Source organism: Natrix helvetica (assembly GCF_964273705.1).
Source record: "Natrix helvetica genome assembly, chromosome: 12".
Lineage (NCBI taxonomy): Eukaryota > Metazoa > Chordata > Lepidosauria > Squamata > Natricidae > Natrix > Natrix helvetica.
Window position 1 is genome coordinate 8,602,898 of NC_138556.1, and position 23,003 is coordinate 8,625,900.

At 42.2% G+C, this 23,003-nt stretch overlaps 1 protein-coding gene across 1 annotated transcript in view; it reads right to left on the bottom strand.

The window, feature by feature from the left end:
- The window catches only part of ADAMTS17 (ADAM metallopeptidase with thrombospondin type 1 motif 17), a 138,008-nt gene that overhangs the window by 26,861 nt on the left and 88,144 nt on the right, over positions 1–23,003 (bottom strand). Inside the window, exons 15-17 of the mRNA XM_081964964.1 lie at positions 16,142–16,262; positions 8,248–8,328; positions 3,243–3,400 (exon numbers count right to left, since the gene is read on the bottom strand). Of these exons, the coding sequence (XP_081821090.1) occupies positions 3,243–3,400; positions 8,248–8,328; positions 16,142–16,262 (360 nt within the window). The remainder of the gene's footprint in view (positions 1–3,242; positions 3,401–8,247; positions 8,329–16,141; positions 16,263–23,003) is intronic.

Here is a 23,003-nt window from a genome sequence, read left to right on the forward strand (position 1 = left end):
CCAGCACATGATGTCAGAGACCAGGGGTTGACAACTATACACTCCAAGTTTGATCCAGGTCCAGGCCGGACCCCCTAAAGCATGCAAATTGATCCCCGCTTAAAATGCTTTTCTTGAAGACAGAGGTTCAGTTTGAAGGCCTGCGTTTGTGAACATCTGCGGTGAAATTCTGCTTCCGCGAACACCCTAGAGAAAAAGTTGTGGTCCCTTTCCTTTCTTACGAAAGCACACTCCTTTTGGCCTATATATATATATATATATTGTTCTGCTGGCTTGTATGAAAAGAGACGAATATCTTTTGCAAGACAGAGTGGAGGAGGTGGGGGCGAGAGAAAAGCCGACACATCTATGGCTGCAAAAGGAGCTTTATTAGTCTATGTCGGGAGCCCAACGCTCAGCCAACCAGACAACTTGAGAGCTTTTTTGCAAGATCCAAGAAGCTTCAGTCCCAGCCAGCACAAGACGCGAAGCCCTGCCCTGCCCTCATTTAACCAAACGAGACGCGAATAACTTTGCTGTATGGATTGGAAAGAGAAAGAGGCAGCCTTCCTTGGATGCTCTGGCTGCCAAGCAGAGGTCTGAAACATACCTAACTGTAGACTCATTTCTCTAAGAAACACACTTACAGTAATGCATTTCAGGCAAGTTCCATTAAAAAGGAGAAGAAAAGGGCGGGGAGGATTCTTAAGCGTCTCAATCTGGAAACAAGGCTGCACTGAGCTAAGGGATCATCTGAAACTAATTTTGTGCAACGCTTCTACGGTGGGTCTCCTTGCCCGCCCTTTCTGATTCTCCCTTGTGGGCTTCCGACAGAGGCCATCATGCCTTCATCCAGGTTGATGATGTTTTAAGGCTCTTGGAAAATCGGATAGCCATTTGTCTGAAACGGTATAGGGTTTCCTGCCTAGGCAGGGGGTTGGACTAGAAGACCTCCAAGGTCCCTTCCAACTCTGCTATTATATTGTATTGTATTGATTCAAAAAGCACAAGGGAGTGGGGGGAAAACATGCCCAAGCTTCTCTGAAAAGCAAGCTGCTTAAGTCTGATCTCACACCTGCAGAAAATCCCCAAACATGCCCTCCTTGTTCCTTAAGAATTCAAGCGAAGACCCTGCTGAGTGTATATCTTATAACAGGTTCCTGAAACATTCACAATATGCTGGACTTTCCAGAGGGGTTTTATGCCAGCCTTCCCCAGTCCATAATACTCCAAGACTATGAGTGTCTGAATGGTTGCACAATTAGCAACTCCAAATCTCGACTAACAAATGCTCTGTCCTACACATTGGCAATAAAAATCAGAACACCAAATACAAGTTGAGTGGAAACGACCTCTGTCATGGACCTAAGAGGACTCATCTTGAACGATCTAAGCACCAGAGCTCACTGTAACAGCATTGCCAAAAAGGCATTAAGAGTTGTTAACCTAATTTTGTGAAGCTTCTTCTCCCGTAACATTGTATTGCTAAGTAGGGCTTACAAAACCTTTGCCAAACCAATTCTTGAATACAGCTCATATGCCTGGAACCCACACTGTATATCAGACATTAACACAACTGAGTGTGTCCAGAGGTATTTCATGAGAAGAGTCCTCCACTCCTCTCCTCACAATAGAATCCCTTATGCGACCAGGCTTGAAATTTTGGGCTTGGACAACCTGGAACTGCTCCACCTGAGGTACAATCTAAGCACAGTACACAAAATTGTCTGCTACAATGCCTTACCTGTCAGTGACTTCTTCAGCTTCAATAATATAATCTTCAGCTTCTTTAACCTCAACAATACATGGGCAAACAACTGATACAAACTCAAGGTAAAACAGTTCAAACTCGATTGCAGAAAATATGACTTTAGCAACAGAGTGGTCAATGCCTTCACGGCTTCAACCTTAAAACTGTCTACTATGGACCTCATCCCATTCCTAAGAATGGGAACTCATCCCATTCCCCTCCTAAGGGGGCCTGCATAAGGGCACCAGTGTGCCTTCCATCCCTGTCCTACTGTCCCCATTTATTTGTGTTCATTTCTTTCGTTCATATCCATGTTTATATTTATACCTGTTATCTTGAACATGTTTGACAAACTAATAAATACAAATACATGCAAATACTATACAACAAATTCTGTGAAACAAAACTTAAAACACATCTGGGAGGCACCTGGCTGGGTTACGTAACGTTTCTCTGTTTGTTATTACTATTCTTCTTTTCAAACTCTTCCCCAGCCAAGTTTTCAAAATACCAAACAATAAATTTCGCGTAATAACAAGACATCACATCATCAAAGCCTTTTCGTGAAAACCCTAGTTCTGGACCCGATCCTAAACATTATATATTTATATCTCATTCATCCTAATGAGTTCAGGGTGGTTCATTTGGGGACGAGCCCAGTTTAATGGCTGTCTGCAATCTAGATGGGAACACAGACTACGACCGAGAAAGAGTGCTTTACACATAGTAAAATTAAAATTAAGTAGATGGAGGATTATCCAAGAGAGAGCCAAGCTAAAATTAAGGAGAAATGTCCTGTTATTGAGAACAATTAATCAGTGGGATGGCTTGCCTCCAGAACTGATGGGTGCTCCATCACTGGAGGTTTTCATAGACTGGACAGCTATTTGTCTGAAATGGTCCGAGGTCTCTTGCTTGAGCAGGAGGTTGGCTTAGAGGACCTCCAATGTCCCTTCCAAGTCTGTTATTTTGTTATCTGTAAATTATTTGGTAAGGACTTGGCCAACCAGGAGAGTGAGACCAGGTTTCTTCCCGCTTCCACTACTTTATCTGGAGACATTTTCCAACTCTTTGGCATTAACTGGTAAATTGTTTTAGTGAGTATGGAAAGAAAAGAAGTCAGAAGCAGAGGTGGTATTCAGCCGGTTCTGACCAGTTCTGGAGAACCAGTAGCAGAAATTGTGAGTAGTTCGGAGAACCAGTAAATACCACCTCTGACTGGGCTTGCTCCCATCTATTCTCTGCCTCCCAAGTCCCAACTGATTGGCTGGGTCTTCTTTTGTTGCCCTGCACAGGAGAATGGAGCTGGAAAGCAGGTGAGTGGGGTGGGGAGGGAATGGGGATTTTGCAGTATCCTCCCCCTGCTATGCCCACCAAGCCACACCCACCAAACCACACCATGCCCACCAAGCCACAGCCACAGAACCGGTTGTAAAAATTTTGAATCCCAACACTGATAAGAATGGTACCATTTAGACCTCCCAAAGAATACAATGAACAATTAGACAATTACCAAAAGATGAAGTGGTATTTTGGTTGGTCCTTTGGCCGACATCTTCTCCCACAGACCTCGTCGTACATAACGAATGGTTGTCCCCGCTATCTGAAACTCACCAGGAAGTTCAATTTTCCAGTCACTGTTGATGGATTTCTTACTGGAATCTTTCAAAGCTGCAAAGAATCAAATAGGCAGAGTGGTTCAGGAGAGTCCTCCTTTCTTATCTAGGCCACAAATTCAAGTGAGCTTCCTCAGCAAAGGATCCAACCATCCATCCATCTTTCTATCCAGTCCTTCCTGTGTTTTTCGTTGGCGCTTCTGAAGTTCTAAAGGAAACCCATGGGAATTGCTACCTTGTTTTTCCTGAAAATAAGACAGGGTCCTATTTTCTTTTGACCCCTGAAATAAGCACTTGGCCTTATTTTTGGGGAGGTCTTATAATTTTTGAGGTGCAGGGGACGGCGAGCATGGTCACCTCATGGCTGCTGCTGTGTTGCAATATTTTAGGGGAGGGCTTATTTTAGCACATGCGTTCAAAAGTCCGACTGGGCTTATTATCCGGGGGGTGGGGGGGCGGGTGTCTTATTTTCAGGGAAACAGGGTAGTCTTCAAGCCACCTTTCTCCATATTTAATTTTTGTCCCTGTTCTCCACACTTTCTCTCAACTCACATTCTTTCCAGCTCTGGATACCTCCAAAGTGTAAGGCATTTCCTGTCCAAAATAATGAGCAAAAATATCAATCAAGCCAGGCAGTGTGGGATGAAAGTAGGTGGAAAGGAACTCACTCAAGCATCCATTCAACACGAAGCAGCCAGGTTTGTTTCCAAAGAGCGCTGGCCAATCCAGAACAAACAAACAAACAAAAAATAAGGCATACTTTGCCTAAACTTTATGGAATTGGCTCCAGCCATCACTCCAAGGTTAAAACCCAGCAGCGTTTGCAAACTTTGTACAAACCTCAGACCTTATTAAAGTTACAGTGGCAGGAAATTGTCCTTTTGAGTTTGCAATTGTTCTACTTTTCTCGTTGGTTTTGTGCCCTCATTTTGCTGCAAGATTCTGACAAAGCAAAACTTCCAATTGTTATGTTCAGACTCCGTAACCAATCTGTAAATACACGGAAAATGCTCTTTGGAAAATAGTGAATCCTGTTTTTTTGTTTCTCTACTGATGGAAATAGAGAAACAGAACTTTCCCTGACCAATTTCCTTTCCCAACTCCACACCCCTGCTCCATTCAGGATCTTGATTAAACCTGGTTCGCCAGGGTGTTTTTTTTTTTAAAAAGTTATAGGTCTGTGATGGAGAACCTATGGCACACGTGCCAGAGGTGGCACGCAGAGCCCTCTTTGTGGGCACACACGCTATTGCCAGCTACTCTTCTGGTTTCTGGCGTGCATGTCTTCACAGGCCCTGGAGGGCGAGAAAACAGCCTGGAAACAGCCAAAAAAAATGGCCTGAAAAAGCCCTTAAAAAGGCCTGGAAAACAGCCAAAACACAGGACATTTTCCGGACGGTTTTCAGGCTGATTGTCAGTCCATTCTGGGCCAAAACTGGCCTGAAACCGGCCCGAAAAATGGCAGGAAAAAGCAGGCATGTATGTGCCAGCCAGCTGGTCTTCAGGTTTCCAGCACTCTGGCGTGCACACACCTGCCGTGTAAATAAAAGAGGTTTTGCCGGGACCAAGACTCTGCTTCATGCTTGTTAAGGAAGCCTGGGTCAAAACGGTCACAAAAGTTGATCACATGATCCCAGGACACTGCAACCATCATAAATACTGTTCATTTGAAATTTTGTTCAGGTGACAATGGGGATGCTGCAAAGGTCATAGGTGTGAAAAACAGTCATAGGTTTGAATGGTCATGAAAACAACGGGTGTAAATCAAGGATTACCTGTACTGAAATATAGATAGCAATTTTCTGTAGTAATCAGGGGGAGACAGAGGGGGAGAGAAAAAAGTTGTCTTTCAGGAATTCAGTTACAGCTGCTTTGTAAAAGTGAAATCTATCAACACAAGTTAATTTGTTCTCCTGCGAAAACGAAGATCTCCTTCACAAAACATGAAGACAAGATGAGATAATTTTAATGCAGCCAGGCTGATCAGGCAGAAGGGTGAAGCGCTAAAGGAGTTGGAAGTCTGACTGTGAACAGTCAATTTTGACAATCAGGTTAAAAACAAAAACAGCAAAAGCAGTCATGTCTAGCAACGCCTTTGATCAGCAGGTCAGCAAAAGTCGAAAGAGGCTGAGAATCACTCTGTGGATATCATATCCACATAGCATATGAAACCTTTGCCAGACCAATTCTCGAATACAGCTCATCTGCCTAGAATCCGCACTGTATATCTGACATTAATACAGTCGAGCAAGTCCAGAGGCATTTCACGAGAAGTGTCCTCTACTCGTCTGCTCGCAATAGAATACCTTATGCCTCTGGGCTTGGACAACTTAGAACTACGCCGATTAAGGTCTGACCTAAACGTACACAAAATTGTCTGCTACAACATCCTACCTGTCAATGACTACTTCAGCTTCAACCGCAATAATACACGAGCAAACAATAGGTACAAACTCAAAGTAAACTGCTCCAAACCCCACTGCAGTAAATACAACTTCAGCAACAGAGTAGTCAATGCCTGGAATGCACTACCTGTTGTTAGATCCTCAAACCCCCATAATTTTAACCTTAAACTGTCTAGCGTGGACCTCACCCCTTTCCTAAGAGGTCTGTGAGAGGGCATGCATAAGTGCACCAGCGTGCCTACCATCCCTGTCCTATTGTCCCCATTTACTTGTACCCATTTCCTGTGTTCATGTCCATGTTTGCACTTATACCTGTTATCTCGTAAACCCGCCATCCTGGGCCCAATGTTTGGGAAGCCAGGCTCTGCCTGTCACAAGCCAGGACAAAGGGTGAGTGATGGAGGAGTAACACCTCCTTAAAAAAACCTTGGTCCAGCTGGTCCAGCTGGTAGCCCCTCATAAGGGCCCCTTTCCAGGGTTACAGGAGAAGACGGTCAACGGTTTTGAAGGCGGAAGAGGGCTCTACGCCCCAACAGCAGATGAAGTTGCAGAGCCATCTTTTAGGGGAAGGGAAACTCTGGTTACAAACTTCCCCTGCCTTGTGGCTAAATCCACTACTGGAAAAGGCTTCAGGAGTCAACCTCCAGGCAAAATCCGGAGCCAGAGTCCCGGACGCAGTTCATGACCTTGTACAACCATGTTCTGGTAACTCCTGTGATGCAGCTGGAATGATCGTATCGGCTCTGCCATTCCATTGGACTATTTCAACGACGTGGAGAGGGGAGGATCTGCTGCTTGGGTAACAGTCTATCCTCCATATTAATCTACCCAGGCCTCGTGCTCTGCAGAGGACACTCCAGCTTTGACGTCTTTCCAGAGCACGATACCAGAGTCTTTTGAGCTGAAGGATGCCAACGCCATATCTCGCACATGTTTGACAAACTAACTAAATAAATAAATAAGAGTGACCTTTTTTACATCTGACTTCATTCCAAACAATATCTGACAATCTTCAACTCGGCAGCAGCTATCCAAATTAATCTAGTTCATAAAAATTCTTCCAAATTAATCCAGTCAACAGTGAATAAAAACTGCAGATGTTTCAAAAAATTTAAAAGATTTGCAAGATACCAGAGCACCGGCAGACATATTTTTTTCCCCTATGTCAAAGCCTAGAAAAAATGGGGCCATTTTAGCTCCAAATACTGCCTGCCATAGAAGCAGAAATAAAAGTACGCAAATGTTGAATAATGTTGGCAGCGATCTGGGTTTTTTGGAGGAGATTCTGCAAAAATGTGATACTGAACATTCCCGGCAGCTTCCTGAGCAACCAACCCGTTGTTTTTTTTCCAGAAGAAAATTTCTAACTGGGTGGATGTGAAAACAGCCTTGAAAGCAGGCAGACAACACTTAATGGAGTCACCAAAGCCAAATACGTGACTATTTTCAAAAGTTAAGCAAGAGCTGAGGAAGCCAGATGCCACAGACAGAAATGAGAGTTGCACAAAGTTCCAGAATTCTGGATTTTGCTGGGCAGATATGTTCTCCATTCACATCATAAAAGCTGACTCAAACTGTGCCACTTCAATTACCACAATCTTCAGGGTTATAACAGTAAAGCAGATAAAGGTAAAAGTAAAGATTCCCCTCGCACATATGTGCTAGTCGTTCCTGACTCTAGGGGGCGGTGCTCATCTCTGTTTCAAAGCCAAAGAGCCAGCACTGTCCGAAGACGTCTCCATGGTCATGTGGCTGGCATGACTAAATGCAGAAGGCTCACGGAACACGGTTACCTTCCCACCAAAGGTGGTCCCTATTTTCCTATTTGCATTTTTACGTGCTTTTGAACTGCTAGGTTGGCAGAAGCTGGGACAAGTAACGGGAGCTCACTCCATTAGGCAGCACTAGGGATTTGAACCGCTGAACTGCCAACCTTTCTAATTGACAAGGAAACTTTACCTTTACTGCTCCATCATGCTTTACAGTTTACAAGGTCAGCATATTGCCTCCAATAATCTGGGTCCTCATTTTACTGACCTCCCAAGGATGGAAGGCCGAGTCAACATTAATCCCTGTCAGAATCAAACGCCAAGGTGTGGGTAGAGTTTGCTTACAATACCGCATTCTAACCATTGGGCCACGAGTACTCAAATGCCAAGCAGAGGGGCTTCTTTGAATGGACACAACTGAGCCAAGAACCCAACTGGACTTGGGAACTAGACAAAGGATCTAGATATAGATAATAAGTTAACAACTGATTTGCAAAAAGCAGACATCCTAGGTGGACCCAATCTCTATAGCCACCATTGTCCTCCTCCTCCTCCTCCTCCAAATCACCCCCAAATGTTTTATTTTCAATGATGAGAATCCTAGCAGTAAAAGTTTGAGAGATAATGATGGTCAATGAAATAAACTCTTCTCCAAAGGCCCACTCGTGTTGTTTCAAAGGTTATGCTTCCACCAAATGTCTACGCTTCTCAACTCTTTCTCTCTTTACCCAAAAAACTGTGACCAGGTTTGTCCTCCATCACACGGATACGTCGAGCTCCAGCAGGGATCACGGCTGCTTCGATATAACCTACAACCAAGAAAAGGAATATATGAGCCACCACAGTATATCCCAAAGTAAATTCCCAGGGAAACTGACAAGTGGTGGTTGGGGCATGCAGCCCTTACAGTTTGAAGAAAGAAATTCACCACTCCAACACTCACGTTGAAATTTGGTGAGAGGCTGCGTCGCACCAATTTCAAAGATGTGAATTACGATTCGAACGGGAGAAGGAAATGAATGTGCCCCCATTTCAAATTCAGTTCCTACATAACTAAAATTACGACACAATAAACTCCAATTGGTGATCTTTGGATTTTTCATGCGATCAGAGCTCTGTTAAAATTATTGTCTTGCTGTTGCAACTTGTTCCATGAATAAAAACTGCTCTAAGAAAGCCTTTAAAGATATTTCAGTTTCTTGGGGCTTCAATTAATTTGCCAGCCATTTGAATTTGTAGGAAACTTGATTCCATCCTTCACACTTATTCAGTCGCTGTGGCCGGCAAGCCATAATTTATGGCTAACCATACTCTGCCTGTCCATCCAATTGGTTGATTTAATAAATTATGGCTCAACAAATTATGCTTTTTCATAAGTGGCAAATTATGACAATGCCTGCTTGAGATAAGCATGAAGGCCATACGATAAAAATTGAATGAACTACATCTATTTCTCCCAAATAATTCAATGAATGCATCATTGGAAGACTTAAGAGTCCAGTTGGAAAGATGGAGAAAATCTAACTATGTGGTTGCTAGGAGTAGGAAATAACTTCTATACTCAATCAATCAATCAATCAATCATGCCCATCCTGGCTAGTCACCCTTCTCAGACTAGGTATCCTGCTGTATATCTGGAAGGGACCATATTGGAAAACTTGGATTTCGTTTCTACCTGAAGCATTTCCTATCAAGAACAATATGATAATAGAGCATCTGTTTCAATAACCATTCCTTGGTTGTTGTTGGTTTTTTTGTCTTTTGTCTTCCCCTTATTAATCTTTCTACGTTACGATCCCCACCCTGACTATACATTCATTTTTCATTTTCTTCTCCTTTCATTAGTTTACCCAAGAAATAGCTTAATACCACAGGAAGGAAAACGGGGGGGGGGGGGGGGGGAGGGGCTACAATATCTGGTGCCAACATGTTGGGGTCAGCACTGCTATGATTTCAGTGTATCTGACTATCATCTTGCCTTTGGTGTTAACTATTGTTTTAATCGTAATTATTACAACCACAGTTATGTAAGGGATCATAACAGCTGTCTAACATACAGCTTGGCAGCAAGAATTTGGGCTTTCTCTTATTCCGCTTGTTCAAATTGTATCGAACCATCATGTTCTACGATGGCAAATTGTAGCTGGCAAATTATTTCCACCGCCCTTCAGGAATTTGAACGGTTTATATTCCTTTTGCAGGAAGAGTCAACATTACAGATGTTCTTCAGTATTTGAGAAATTTAGTATTCTCGTACAGTTGTTTCATTAGCAACCTAAGCAGTGGTAGGATTCAAATAATTTAACAACCGGTTCTCTGCCCTAATGACCAGTTGGGTAGGCCTGGCTCGGTGGTCATGTGACTGGATGGGCATGGCCAACTCATTTCGATGGGCGCTTTGTCTTAGCTGCTACAATGTAATAAGGGTTAACTGGAGAGGCAGTTTCTGTAAGCAGGGCAATAAAGATCAGGCTAGAAATAACACCAGAATGTTGCCTTCCTGCCTTCCTGCCTTCCTGCCTTCCTGCCTTCCTTACAGGATTAGCTCTGTAAAGATTTCTTCCAACAACCAGTTCTCCGAACTGCTTAGAAAGTTAACAACCGATTCTCCCGAATAGGTGCGAACTGGCTGAATCCCACCACTGAAGCTAAGTAACATCATCATGCCCTAATGATGCACTGATGATGTTGCATAGTTTGGTAATGAAATCTCTGCAGGAATCACTAAGCTTTGAGAACACTAAGATCCCAACAGGTCAACTCTAAGTTACATATATACATTTACTTTTGGAAGTCTATATTGTCATATTATTGTGGGCTCTTTTTTAGCTTTAGCTTTATTATTGTTGGAGACCAGCAGCTGTTTGGCGCCAAACCTAACTAGAGTGATATACAAACCCAGTAAAATAAATGTTTATATAAATTTTTAAAAAACAACAATACCGACAGACCCCAAACCAAAGATTATCATCACCGATAAGGTGACATAATCTAACAAGACATAGTCAAAGAGAAGAAGGTAGAAAGCAGCCTGAAAGAATATATTTCACCAATGTTAGAACAAACTTATGGACATCCTTTAAATGTACAACTTCTAGATTTTATCCAGGAATATAAAAATATACAAAAACAATCTTTTTTTGGATCCTCCATGGCTTCCAACTAGACCCAGATTTAAACGAAATATCCACTGAATGGACACATCAAAGCAATACCAATATTCAGGAGAAATGGAAGAACACAGTCCCAATGGGAACAATCTTCAAGTCTTTTTCCATATTATAAGTGAAAACCAAATGCAGTCGTACCAGGAGCTGGGCAATTCTGATTTGAATAAATAGATAATTAATTAAATTCTGCCTATTGAAATCTTACGGGACTCGGTGGCTCAGTGGCTAAGATGCTGAGCTTGTCAATCAGTTTGGCAGTTCGAATCCCTAGCGCCACGTAACGGAGTGAGCTCCCGTTCCTTGTCCCAGCTTCTGCCAACCTAGCAGTTCGAAAGCATGTAAAAAATGCAAGTAGAAAAATAGGAACCACCTTTGGTGGGAAGGTAACAGCGTTCTGTGTGCCTTCGGTATTTAGTCATGCCGGCCACATGACCACGGTGACGTCTTTGGACAGCGCTGGCTCTTCAGCTTTGAAATGAAGATGAGTACTGTCTCCTAGAGTCAGGAACGACTAGCACATATGTGCAAGGGGAGCCTTTACCTTTATTGAAATCTTATAGAAGTTCACTTAAGCACTATTTGTTTCATCTAACTTCATGGGATTTTAGTAAGTAAACGTGGATGTGTGTCTATAGAGATTCTCAATCATCCAGGTCGTGATTGCCCCAAAGGAGTTTTTTCCCCCAAAGGCAACTGGACTTTTTTCGTTTTTCCTTGAAGAGGTTGCGCTTCTCATCCAAGAAGCTTCTTCAGTTCTCTTTTTCAGTGCTCCGCTTCTTGGATGAGAAGCGCAACCTCTTCAAGTAAAAAACGAAAAAAAGTCCAGTTGCTTTTTGAAAAAACACCTTTGGGACCAGTAGATGTGGAGTTTACCAATTATTTATCAAATACAATGCTACTTCTATACCACTAGACTCCTGGGCTTTTGATTTTCTTTTTACCCTTATAAATTACTGGAAAACAATTTCTCAGCATTGAGAGAAATGTGAGTCTTGAGTCTCTCACCATTTGGAAGCCACCAATCCCTTAGCAATCCGTAATTGCAGCATAGGTTCCAGAAAGATCAGTAAATTTCTGTTTACTATGACCAAACAAACTCTACGACAATTAAATCGTTCTCAACTTTCAGTGGAATCTGGTCCATTCCTTCCGACGCAGTTAGGACAATTGTGCTACAATAGAATAACAGTCTCCGTCCTTTTTAGGTTCCATTCCAATCCAATTTAGCTCAAAATAATTTCAGATCGAACTATAACATTTCCAAAATCTCCTGGGAACTCTCAGTTATTTGTTAATTCATAGTATTATACCCAATTGCGCTTTACCTCAGAAACAATCCTCTCTTTCTCGCACACAATCCTCTTTCTGTCCTGTCTGTGTTACATCAAGGCCTCAGGAATGCACAACTGGGCTTGAGGAGAAATGTGTGTTAAAATTATACCGTAGGGCTCACATGAGGGGAGACACCTGAGCCGATGGGAAGAGAGTGGAGCAAAGGGGAGAGTAAGATTGCCTTTATCCCTGTGAAGGTTCACAGCGGGAAAACAGCTGGTGCTGGGCCTTCCCTGAGAAATGTGGAAAGACCTAGTCAGCAATCGTTTCCTTCAGTCTTTGATACCATAATTCCGGGTTTTTTTGCCCTCTTGCCATGGAGTCCTTGGAGGAAAACCATAACAAGAAACTAACAGAGTTGGAAGGGACCGTAGAGGTCTTCTAGTCCAATCTTCTACTCAGACAGGTGACTCTATACCATTCCAGACAAATGATTGTCCAATCTCTTCTTGAAAACGTCTGGGGTTGGAGCGCCTACAACCTCTGAAGGCAAGTCATTCCCCTGGTTAATTGTTTTCACCATCAGGAAATTTATCCTCAGTTCTAAGTTGGTTTTCTCCTTGATTGGTTTCCATCCATTGCTCCTCATCCTGCCGTGATTTCTTGAAGTTATGGATAGATTTCAAAGTCAACAGCTAATGGCATCAGTGGTGAGTTTGGAATTCTTAAAGGAATTCTTATAATTAGCTGGTTCCCAGAGTATCTGCTAGGATTTCACTGAATTAATATTTTCAAAGGCAAGGACACTTCTATGAAATGCACTCAAAGATTTCTCCATGGTCATGTGGCTGGCATGACTAAGCACCGAAGACGCAAGGAATGCTGTTACCTTCCCACCAAAGGTGGTCCCTATTTTTCTACTTGCATTTTTACCTGCTTTTGAACTGCTAGGTTGGCAGAAGCTGGGACAAGTAATGGTCGCTCACTCCGTTACGCGGCACTAGTGATTTGAACCGTCAAACTGCCGATATTTCTTATCGACAAGCTCACTGAGCCACCACGTCCCTTACATGCAATACATGCCGGGTGCCAAATTCAGTGTCCGAATTTGAGCACGTGTCCATGGGAATGCTGTAATAATCCTAGAGTATGATTCTGGCCATAAGTCAGATTTTTCGGTGCCATTGTCACTTTGAATGGTCACAAGAGGGAAAAAAATCACAGGTCAAGGATTATCTGTACAGTGAACCCAACTTGTGCTAAAAGTTAGAATTATGGAGGACCCCATTCATCAGAAAATGAATGTCCAAGATACACTTTCTCCCCTTGAGAACTCAGTGAAAAGATTCATATGAAGAAAGGACATGGACAAAAGAGCTTTGAAATACCATATTTTTTGGAATATAAGATGCACCTTTCTCCCCCTAAAAGAACCTCCGCATACCCCATTTTCAGTCTCGGCATCCCATTTTCAGCCTCCTCACACCCTGTTTTCAGCCTTCGCACCCCCCATTTTCCATTCAGTCCGATCGCCACCGCCTGGAATGGGTGGAAAATGAGGCATGTGGAGACCGAAAACAGGACGCGGAGGCTGAAAATGGGGTGTGCGGAGGCGGCAATAGTCTATGGCAATCCCTGCAGCCTGAAACAGCTGATCGTCGCCCAACAATCAGCTGCTTGTGCTAATCAGGTTGCACTGAAACTGAAACTGAAACAGGTTGTTTGCTGCAAGGAGGCAAATTGCTGGGAGGCAGAGGCAGATTTTTTTTCTTGTTTCCCTCCCCAAAAGCTAGGTGCGTCTTATACTTCAGAGCATCTGATACTCCCAAAAATATGGTATATCCACAGCTTCTCCTTCGAGAAGGATGCCATGTCAACATTTCAAGTCAACGAAAGAGCACAGAGGAAGACCCAACACCGAGAGAGCATCTATCAATCTCCCAGCACCACAGAAAGCAACCCAGGCATCTTACACGAGAAACACCTGGGCACTGCCTTTGTCCTGGCCATCACACAGGTGGAAACTTTCTTACATTGACTATTGGAGACTAAGAAGAAGAAGAAAGGAATTGGCACAGGATTAGTTCCACCAGCAGGAAATGTTTGCACAAGTCAGCAGTCAGCAGGAGTCAACTTTCTTCAGGACAAACTGATCAGCAGCAGGAGACCATTTTCCTCGCAACAGCTTTCTGATATCTGTTACAAAGCAGTCCTCTTTGGGGAAGCAGCTAACTTGGATACTGAACAGCAAATCTGAATTGAAACAAAACAGCCGAGTACTCTAATAGGACTCGGTTGGACTTTGACAAGAAACGCATTTCAAAATATATGAATAACCCATTGCTTCTCGACTTTTTGGAGAAGCTCACGTTGCGTTTATAAATAGCCCATTTTGTTCAAGATCGGTTATAATTCTCAAGGTGGCTTGTTTCCCATGGCACCGCAAAACAATATGGGCATCAAGCTATCACACGAAACCCAAAATAGAAAGAGAGTGAAAAAGGGTCAGCAATGATTGGCAATTAACATCATCAGCAGATTTTTAAAAAAACCAAAAAGACCCAGGCACTGTTACTTTAACTAGATAGCAGAGGGGAACAGGCAAAAGAGGATGGGGACAAATGATAAAAAAGAGGAATAGAGTAGAATAGAATAGAATAGAATAGGATAGAATAGAATAGAATGGCATTGGCAATGGCAATGGCAATGGCAATGGCAATAGCACTTAGACTTATATACCGCTTCATAGTGCTTTTATAGCCCACTCTAAACAATCTGGGTCCTCATTTTACCCACCTCAGAAGGAGGGAAGGCTGAGTCAACCTTGAGCCTGGTGAGATTCAAACTGCCAAACTGTAGCTAGCAGTCAACTGAAATAGCTTGCTGCACTGCACTCTAACCACTGTTCCAACTTGGCTCTTGAATAGAATGGAATGGAATGGAATGGAATGGAATGGAATAGAATAGAATAGAATAGAATAGAATAGAATAGAATAGAATAGAATAGAATAGAATAGAATAGAATAGAATAGAATAGAATAGAATAGAATAGAATTCTTTATTGGCCAAGTATGATTAGACCCAAGGAATTTGTTTCCGTTGCATAAGCTCTCAATGTGCATACAACAATAGTGATAAGCAACAAAGTTATAGTCATAAGAAGACAAGGAGATAGGAAATAGGGAAGATGCGAATTATGATGATAATATTGCCTTTTCAGATAGTTTGACAGGCTTGTGGGAATTAGTTGTTTAGCAGAGTGATGACATGGGGGGGAAACTGTCCTTGTGTCATAGGGAAAAATGGGTCTTCTATGCCAGCTGTGGCATCAAAATTGTTCCTTCCATGCTTATGGAATTCTGTCATTCAAATCAGATAAGTTATTCCTAGATGATCAGGAATAAATTGATAAAAGTGCTGACACATGGAACATAGAATCACAGGGCTGGAACTGACATTGGAAGTCTTCTAGTCCAACCACCTGCTCAAGCAGAAACTTCTATACCATGTCAGACAAGAGTTCGTCCAATCTCTTCTTGAAAACCTCCAGTCATGAAGCACCCATAATGTCTGAAGGCAAGCTGGTTAATTGTTCTCACAGTCAGGAAATGTCTCCTTAGTTCTAGGTTGGCTCTCTCTTTGATAACCTTTTATCCTTACTTCTTCTCCTGCTCTCAGGTGCTTTGGAGAAGAGCTGAACCCCCTCTTCTCTGTGATATCCTCTAAAGTACTAGAAGAAAGCTATCATGTCTCCCCTAATCCTTCCCTTTCATAGGCTCCCTCAAACTTTTGTCATATGATGTAGCCGCCGGACCCTTTCTTAATGTGGTTAATTGTGGCTTATCATTATAACACGTCTATGCCAAAATGCTGACTGGTGCGGTGGCCTAGAGGTGGAGCTCTCGCCTCACAATCAGGAGACTGTGAGTTCGATCCTAGGTAGAGGCAGATATTTTTCTCTCTGGGCACAATGAGAATACATCTGCTGAATATAACTCCGCATTGGCAACAGGAAGGGCATCCGGCCAGTAAACAATCAGCTCCATTCAGTTGCCCAGACTCCACCCTGCAAGGGATTATGGGGGTCATGAAAAGAAGATGATGATGGTTATGCCAAATGCCGCAAACATTCAAGTTCAATTAGGAACTTCCAGTCTTCCTATGTGCAAAAATTACTCACCCATCCCTTTCGTATGGTTGAAGTCACCTTTCACCACTTTGCAAGTTTTCCCATTTCCGTTGCAAATGCCACAGTGATCTTCTTTGGCAGAGGATCCAATGATCCCATCACAGCCGATTTTCTAATGGGGATCAAGAGGTTTTTTCCCCCGTTATTGTCATAACAAAAAAAGATTTTTAGATATTTAATCTCCTTTAGAGAGATTACTAAAGGAGGGTAAATCCTGGATACTCATTTGAAGAAATAATCTCAGAAATAAAAGTAATTGTCAATTTACAACTGCTACGGATACCAGATTTTATATTCCTAAGCAAGGCAGTTAAGTGAGTCGCATCTGATTTTACAACCCTTGAACCCAGTTATTAAGGAAACCTTAAATGGTTCTTAAGTGAATCACACAGTCATTAACCAAATCCACCTTTTCCAATTGATTTCACTTGTTGGAAGCTGGCTGGAAAGGATTTAAATGATGATCAAATGTCCCTGCTATACTGCAAACGGCATATATATATATATATATATATATATATATATATATATATATATATATATATATATATATATATATATATATATATATATATATATATATATATATATATATATATATATATATATATATATATATATATATATATATATATATATATATATATATATATATATATATATATATATATATATATATATATATATATATATATATATATATATATATATATATATATATATATATATATATATATATATATATATATATATATGTCAATTGCCAAGCTCACTGCTGCAACACTCATAAGTGTGAGGACTGATCATAAGTCACATTTTTTCAGTGCTGTCATTACTTTGAACAGTTGCTAAATGAACAATTGTCTGTAGAGTAAACCTCAATTATGTTAATCAGCTGATGTTGCAAACAGTCTATGTAGCTACCAATGCACCAAACTGAATGTCACTTAGCCTTCATATCCAGTAGCTTGCTAGATATTTTCCCTTATCTGTTTTCTGACATTTGGTTAATATACAGTAGTAGCATTTAGACTTACATACTGCTTTACAGTGCTTTACAATCCTCTCTAAGCGGTTTACAGAGTCAGCCTCTTGCCCCCAACAATCTGGGTCCTCATTTTACCCATCTCGGAAGGATGGAAGGCTGAGTCAACTTTGAGCCTGGTGGGATTTGAACTGTGAAATTGCAGTCAGCCGGCAGTCAACAGAAGTAGCCTGCAGTCCTGCACTCTAACCATTGCGCCAGTGTGGCTCATTTGTTTATATATTTGACTTCTGATAGATCAAATGTAATTGGTGGATCAATTATTACATGCCATGAGCCCCTTGATTCTAAGAGGTACAATATATTTTTGGAGAAGAGCTGAAGAAGCTTCTTGGATGAGAAGCGAAACGTATTGAAAGAAAAACCAGAAAGTTCAGATACCTCCTGAAAAAGCATCTTGGGGACAATACGTTTTTGGGCTTTAACCTGGTCAGAATGTTCTCAGTGGGATCTTTTACAGAGGGAAAACAATACTTGGATCAAAGAAAAAAAAAATCCCCGTAATTTATGGCCTTCCCCTCTGCTGATTGCAACCTTACTCAGCATTGTTATGTGGCCACAGCAGAATAACTCTGAAGAGATACACCAGTGGTGGGATTCAATTTTTTTTTACTACTGGTTCTGTGGGCATGGCTTGGTGGGCGTGACTTGATGGGTGTGGCAGGGGAAGGACACTGCAAAATTCCATTCCCTCCCCACTCCAGGGGAAGGTTACTGCAAAATCCCCATTTCCTCCCAATCAGCTGGGATTCAGGAGGCAGAGAATAGATAAGGGTGGGGCCAGCCAGAGGTGGTATTTGCCGGTTCTCCAAACTACTCAAAATTTCTGCTACCGGTTCTCCAGAGCCTGTCAGAATTGGCTGAAAAGTACCTCTGAAATACATCCTAAACAGATCAAAAGTTACTTATCTGGGTTCAGGATAGTCAGCACAGAATTCTGCTGAAACTCTTGTATCGTCTTGTATTTTGAGATCTGCAAGCGATTTCAAACTACACGGGGCAATCCCCATTCAATGTTCTATCAGCTCAAAAGTGTGAGATCAATCAGGGCTTTTGGCTTAATTCCTCTACGTTATTTTTTGTAAAAGTTATGTCATTTCTCTTGGCACACAATCTGAATGTTTACCCAAATACCGAGTGGGTGCTTCCAACAAAGCTTTTTAAAATTCCTCGGGGAAAGAGCCCATTCATAGCTTTGTGTGTTACTTCACTAGCACAATTATAATTACTGCCTCATGTAAAAAAAAAAATGACAATGTCCTTTCACGGAGTAGTGTAATGCTTCCCGTATGCTCAGCCTGCCGTAGCAGATATTGTATATAAATATAAATATTGCCGTTGTTAAGTATCATTCTGAAATTTGATCGTGCCAAGATGATATCACTGTAGCAAATTCTTCCAACTGTCAACACTTGTTCACACTATAGTAATCATATAGACCAGGGATTCTTAAAACTTTTTGCTTTCAAAATCCATTCCCATTTTTAAAAATTATAGAGGATTTCAAAAGAACTTTTGTTCTTTTTGTATAGGGTCGGTCTGTTTGTCTGTCTGCCTGCCTGCCTGCCTGCCTGCCTGCCTGCCTGCCTGCCTGCCTGCCTGCCTGCCTGCCTCTCTCTCTCTCTCTCTCTCTCTCTCTCTCTCTCTCTCTCTCTCTCTCTCTCTCTCTCTCTCTCTCTCTCTCTCTATCTCTCAAGATATATTTACCATATTAAAAATTACAATTGATCCCTTCAGACAATATTTATTTATTGAATCATGTAAAAATAACAATATAAAACCATTAGATATTAACATAAATAAAATCAGTTGTTGCAGAGAGGCCTACAAAAGAACTCAGAACACAGTTCAAAAATAGACATTCATAAATTATTTCACTGAGATAAAAATTACTATGACACAATCAATGAGGCATGGATTCCACTAAAAAGCATTGCCAATACTTTAAAGCCTTCTACACATATTATGTATGTCCTTATACTTTCTTAGTCAAAGTATTTAGTGTGTAGGTGTCTCAATGAATGAAAACTGAGCAAAAACGAGAAAGAGTGTCCTCAACAAATTAATGCAAACGTTCTAGGTTTTTCTTTTAATTAAGAGAGAGAGAGAAAATAAAAGAATGGAATGCTAACTGATGTCAGGATGGAATGCCTTAATCTGGACTGGTCTACTCCCTCTCATTTGGAAGCCCAACCTGAGTAATAACTTCCCTTACCATTTTTAAAGAAAAAGTGCTCAATGACAACTTTTCTTGAAAAAAATTTCACTTGACTTGGAAAAATCTTTCTGCTTCTGTTAAAAACTGTTCAGGGATTCCATTTCAATGGAATCAACAAGTGTTCAGTTGAGCTTTTGCAGTTTAAAAGACGGTCGGTAACCATTTGAATTAAAGTCACGGAAGCATAAATTTCCCTGACAAAAAGAGTCGTGTTGCAGATGGGCAGCCATACAAAATGTATGAATGTATGAATGGATGTATGAATGAATGAATGAATGAATGAATGAATGAATGAATGAATGAATGAATGAATGAATGAATGAATGAACAAACTGGTATCTTTTCTTCAACAAATACTAAGCAGAAATGCACACTAGGGAATCCTTATGATCTCTTTGGAAGATCCTAGGTCAGTGATGGTGAACCTATGGCACTCGTACCACAGGTGGCATGCAGAGCCATTTGTCAGGGCACGCGAGGCGCTGCCCTGTCAACTGGCCAGGGCACATGCGCTGGCCAGCTGAGTTCACCCTTTTTAAAGCCATGTTTCGCCCTTCCCAGGTTCCAGAGGCTTTATAGGAGCCTGGGGAGGGCGAAAAGAGCCTCCCCCCGCCCCCCGGAGGCTTCATGAGCTTTCCTGAAGCCTCCGGAGTGCAAAAAACCAGCCCTACAGGCAAACCGGAACTTCAGTAACGGACTTCCGGTTTGCTCGGAGGTTTGTTTTGACTGCTCCGGAGGCTTCAGGGAAGCACCCTGAAGGTCCCTGAAGACTTAGGAGCGCTCAAAATGACCGGAGGGTCGTTTTGACTGCTCCGGAGGCTTCAGGGAAGCCTCCTGAAGGTCCCTGAAGCCTCTGGAGGGCTTCCGAGGGGTGGGGGAGGCTGTTTTTGCCCTCCCCAGGCTCCTATAAAGCCTCTGGAGCCTGGGGAGGGCGAAAAAAGCATGCAAAAAATGGGGGGGTCATGCCTGTAGTGTGCGCATGCGCACTGGGGGGTGTTGTGCATTGCATTTTGGGTGCGGCACGCCCGCACACGACACCCCTGCGCTTCCCCCACTTATGGCTCGCGAGCCAAAAAAGGGTTCGCCATCACTTTCCTAGGTCCTTTGACTTCATTTTTCTTTGGAGTTCCCAACAAAAGAAATATATTCCAAAATTTGAATTATAGATGTTTTGCGTAAATAAGCACACCCAGCTGGAAGACTGGCAAGCAGCATCTCATATCTTTTCACCTCTGAAATACCGCTTGATGAAAAGAGGGAATCTTCAAGACATACCCTACTCATTGCATTTGTTTCTTCTTGCCTCCTTGAGATGCCGGAGGAGAAAAATGAAATTATAGGAGCAAAACTGCCAACATTGGGCAGAATTGAAAAAGTTATTTAGGTGAGTCCGATAGTTTGCCCATCCCTTAGGGAAATTCCCTCTCCTACTCTTGAGCCATTCTGCAAATCGTCTATGAAGCTGTCCCCAGTTCCTAAAAAAACAGTTTGCTGTAGGGTGGAACAAGCTAATACTTTTCAATAAAAAAATATGTCAGCAACCTCTTTGGGCACACAGAACTGTTTGGACAGTTATTTGTATCTTGGCTATTCCTAAGTGGATGAAAATGGGAAAATTGCCAAGTGCTTATCTAATGTCATTTTTTTTGGGGGGGGGGAGTGTGCTGAAAGTGATTTGAGAATGGAGTTTTCCTTCCTTGGGTATGAACTTCTATTTCTTTCATCCCTTCTGTTCTAATCAGCCTCTTATAGGATAAGAACAAGAGCACACAAAACGTGCCAGAAATTTACTCTTTTTCTTCACTTTTTATATCTTTAGATGAAACGTAAAGAAAAAAAATATCTTATATAGACCATTGGCCCACTTAATATTGTGAACAATGTTGCTTTCTTTTGGAGGTATGCTGTCCTATCTAGGCAAGGAGAGCTACTTGAGAGCATTCAAATAGGCTTCTGGGGTTGGTAGAAGGAAGTAGCTACATGTTCTGATATAAACCACATAGTAATAGCAATAGCAATATAAACCCGCCATCCTGGGCCCAACGTTTGGGAAGCCAGGCTCTGCCTGTCACAAGCCAGGACAAAGGGTGAGTGATGGAGGAGTAACACCTCCTTAAAAAACCTTGGTCCAGCTGGCCCGGCTGGTAGCCCCTCGTAAGGGCCCCTTTCCAGGGTTACAGGAGAAGACGGTCAACGGTTTTGAAGGTGGAAGAGGGCTCTACGCCCCAACGGCAGATAAAGCGGCAGAGCCATCTTCTAGGGGAAGGGAAACTCTGATGATAAACCTCCACTGCCTTGTGACTCTATCCACTACTGGAAAAGCCTTCAGGAGTCAACCTCCAGGCAAAATCCAGAGCCAGAGTCCCGGAAGCAGTTCGTGACTGTGTACTGGTTCTGGTAACTCCTGTGACGCAGCTGGAACCAAACGTATTGGTTCTGCCGTTCCACTGGACTATTTCAGCAATGCGGAGAGGGGGATCTGCTGCTTGGGTAACAGTCCATCTTCCATATTAATCTACCCAGGCCTTATGCTGGAGAGGACGCTCCAGCTTTGACCTCTTCTCAGAGCACGATACCATCGTCTTTTGAGACTGAAGGATGCCAATACAATACAATAGCAATAGTACTTAGACTTATATACCATTTCACAGTGCTTTTACAGCCCTCTCTAAGCAGTTTTACAGAGTCAGCCTCTTGCCCCAAACACTCTGGGTCCTCATTTTACCCACCTCAGAAGGATGGAAGGCTGAGTCAACCTTGAGCCGCTGAGATTTGAACTGCCGAACTGCAGCTAGCAGTTAGCTGAAGTAGCCTGCAGTACTCCACTCTAACCACTGCACCACCTCTTCATCTTATGATGAGTGATTGAGGGAACTAGGTATGTCTTTCAAAGAGAAGTGATAAGATAGCTGTCCTCCTGTAATTGATGGTCTTTCACAGAGAAGAAGGGGTTCACCCAAAATTGTGGAAACCTTTTGGGAAAAAGTATTTTCTAAAAGTAGCTAACAACACCATTTTTGGGGGGAGTAGTACCATAGGATTATATATCAATGGAAAGATAATTTAATCAAGAATGGAATGCAATAACCTTTATGGAGGACTTGCTATCAGAATAGCAGTTATAAAGAAGAAAAGTGAAACGAGATGTGCAAAAATTATCACCATAGAAAAATATGAGATATACAAAAATTACCACCACATCAGTTCATGCCTTTAGCATGAATTACAGCAGGGGTGTCCAAACTTGGGAACTTTAAGACTTGTGGACTTCAACTCCCAGAATTCCCCAACTTCTGGGAGTTGAAGTCCACAAGTCTTAAAGTTCCCAAGTTTGGACACCCCTGAATTACAGCCTTACAATGTTTGCCATTACAATTTGCCGTATGCTCTGGCTGCAACATTGGCGCATGGACGCCAAGTATAAGTGGAAGCTGGCATCATCTAGCCTTCCCAAGTCTTTTAGTTCTGCAGCTGTTATAATGTGAAACCAAGATTGAATATTGCTTCTATTAAGTGGGTTTTATTGCTGGGTCGCTTCTGACTAAAAAGTTTCTTTAGTTGGCTCCATAGATTTTTCAATTGGGTTAAAG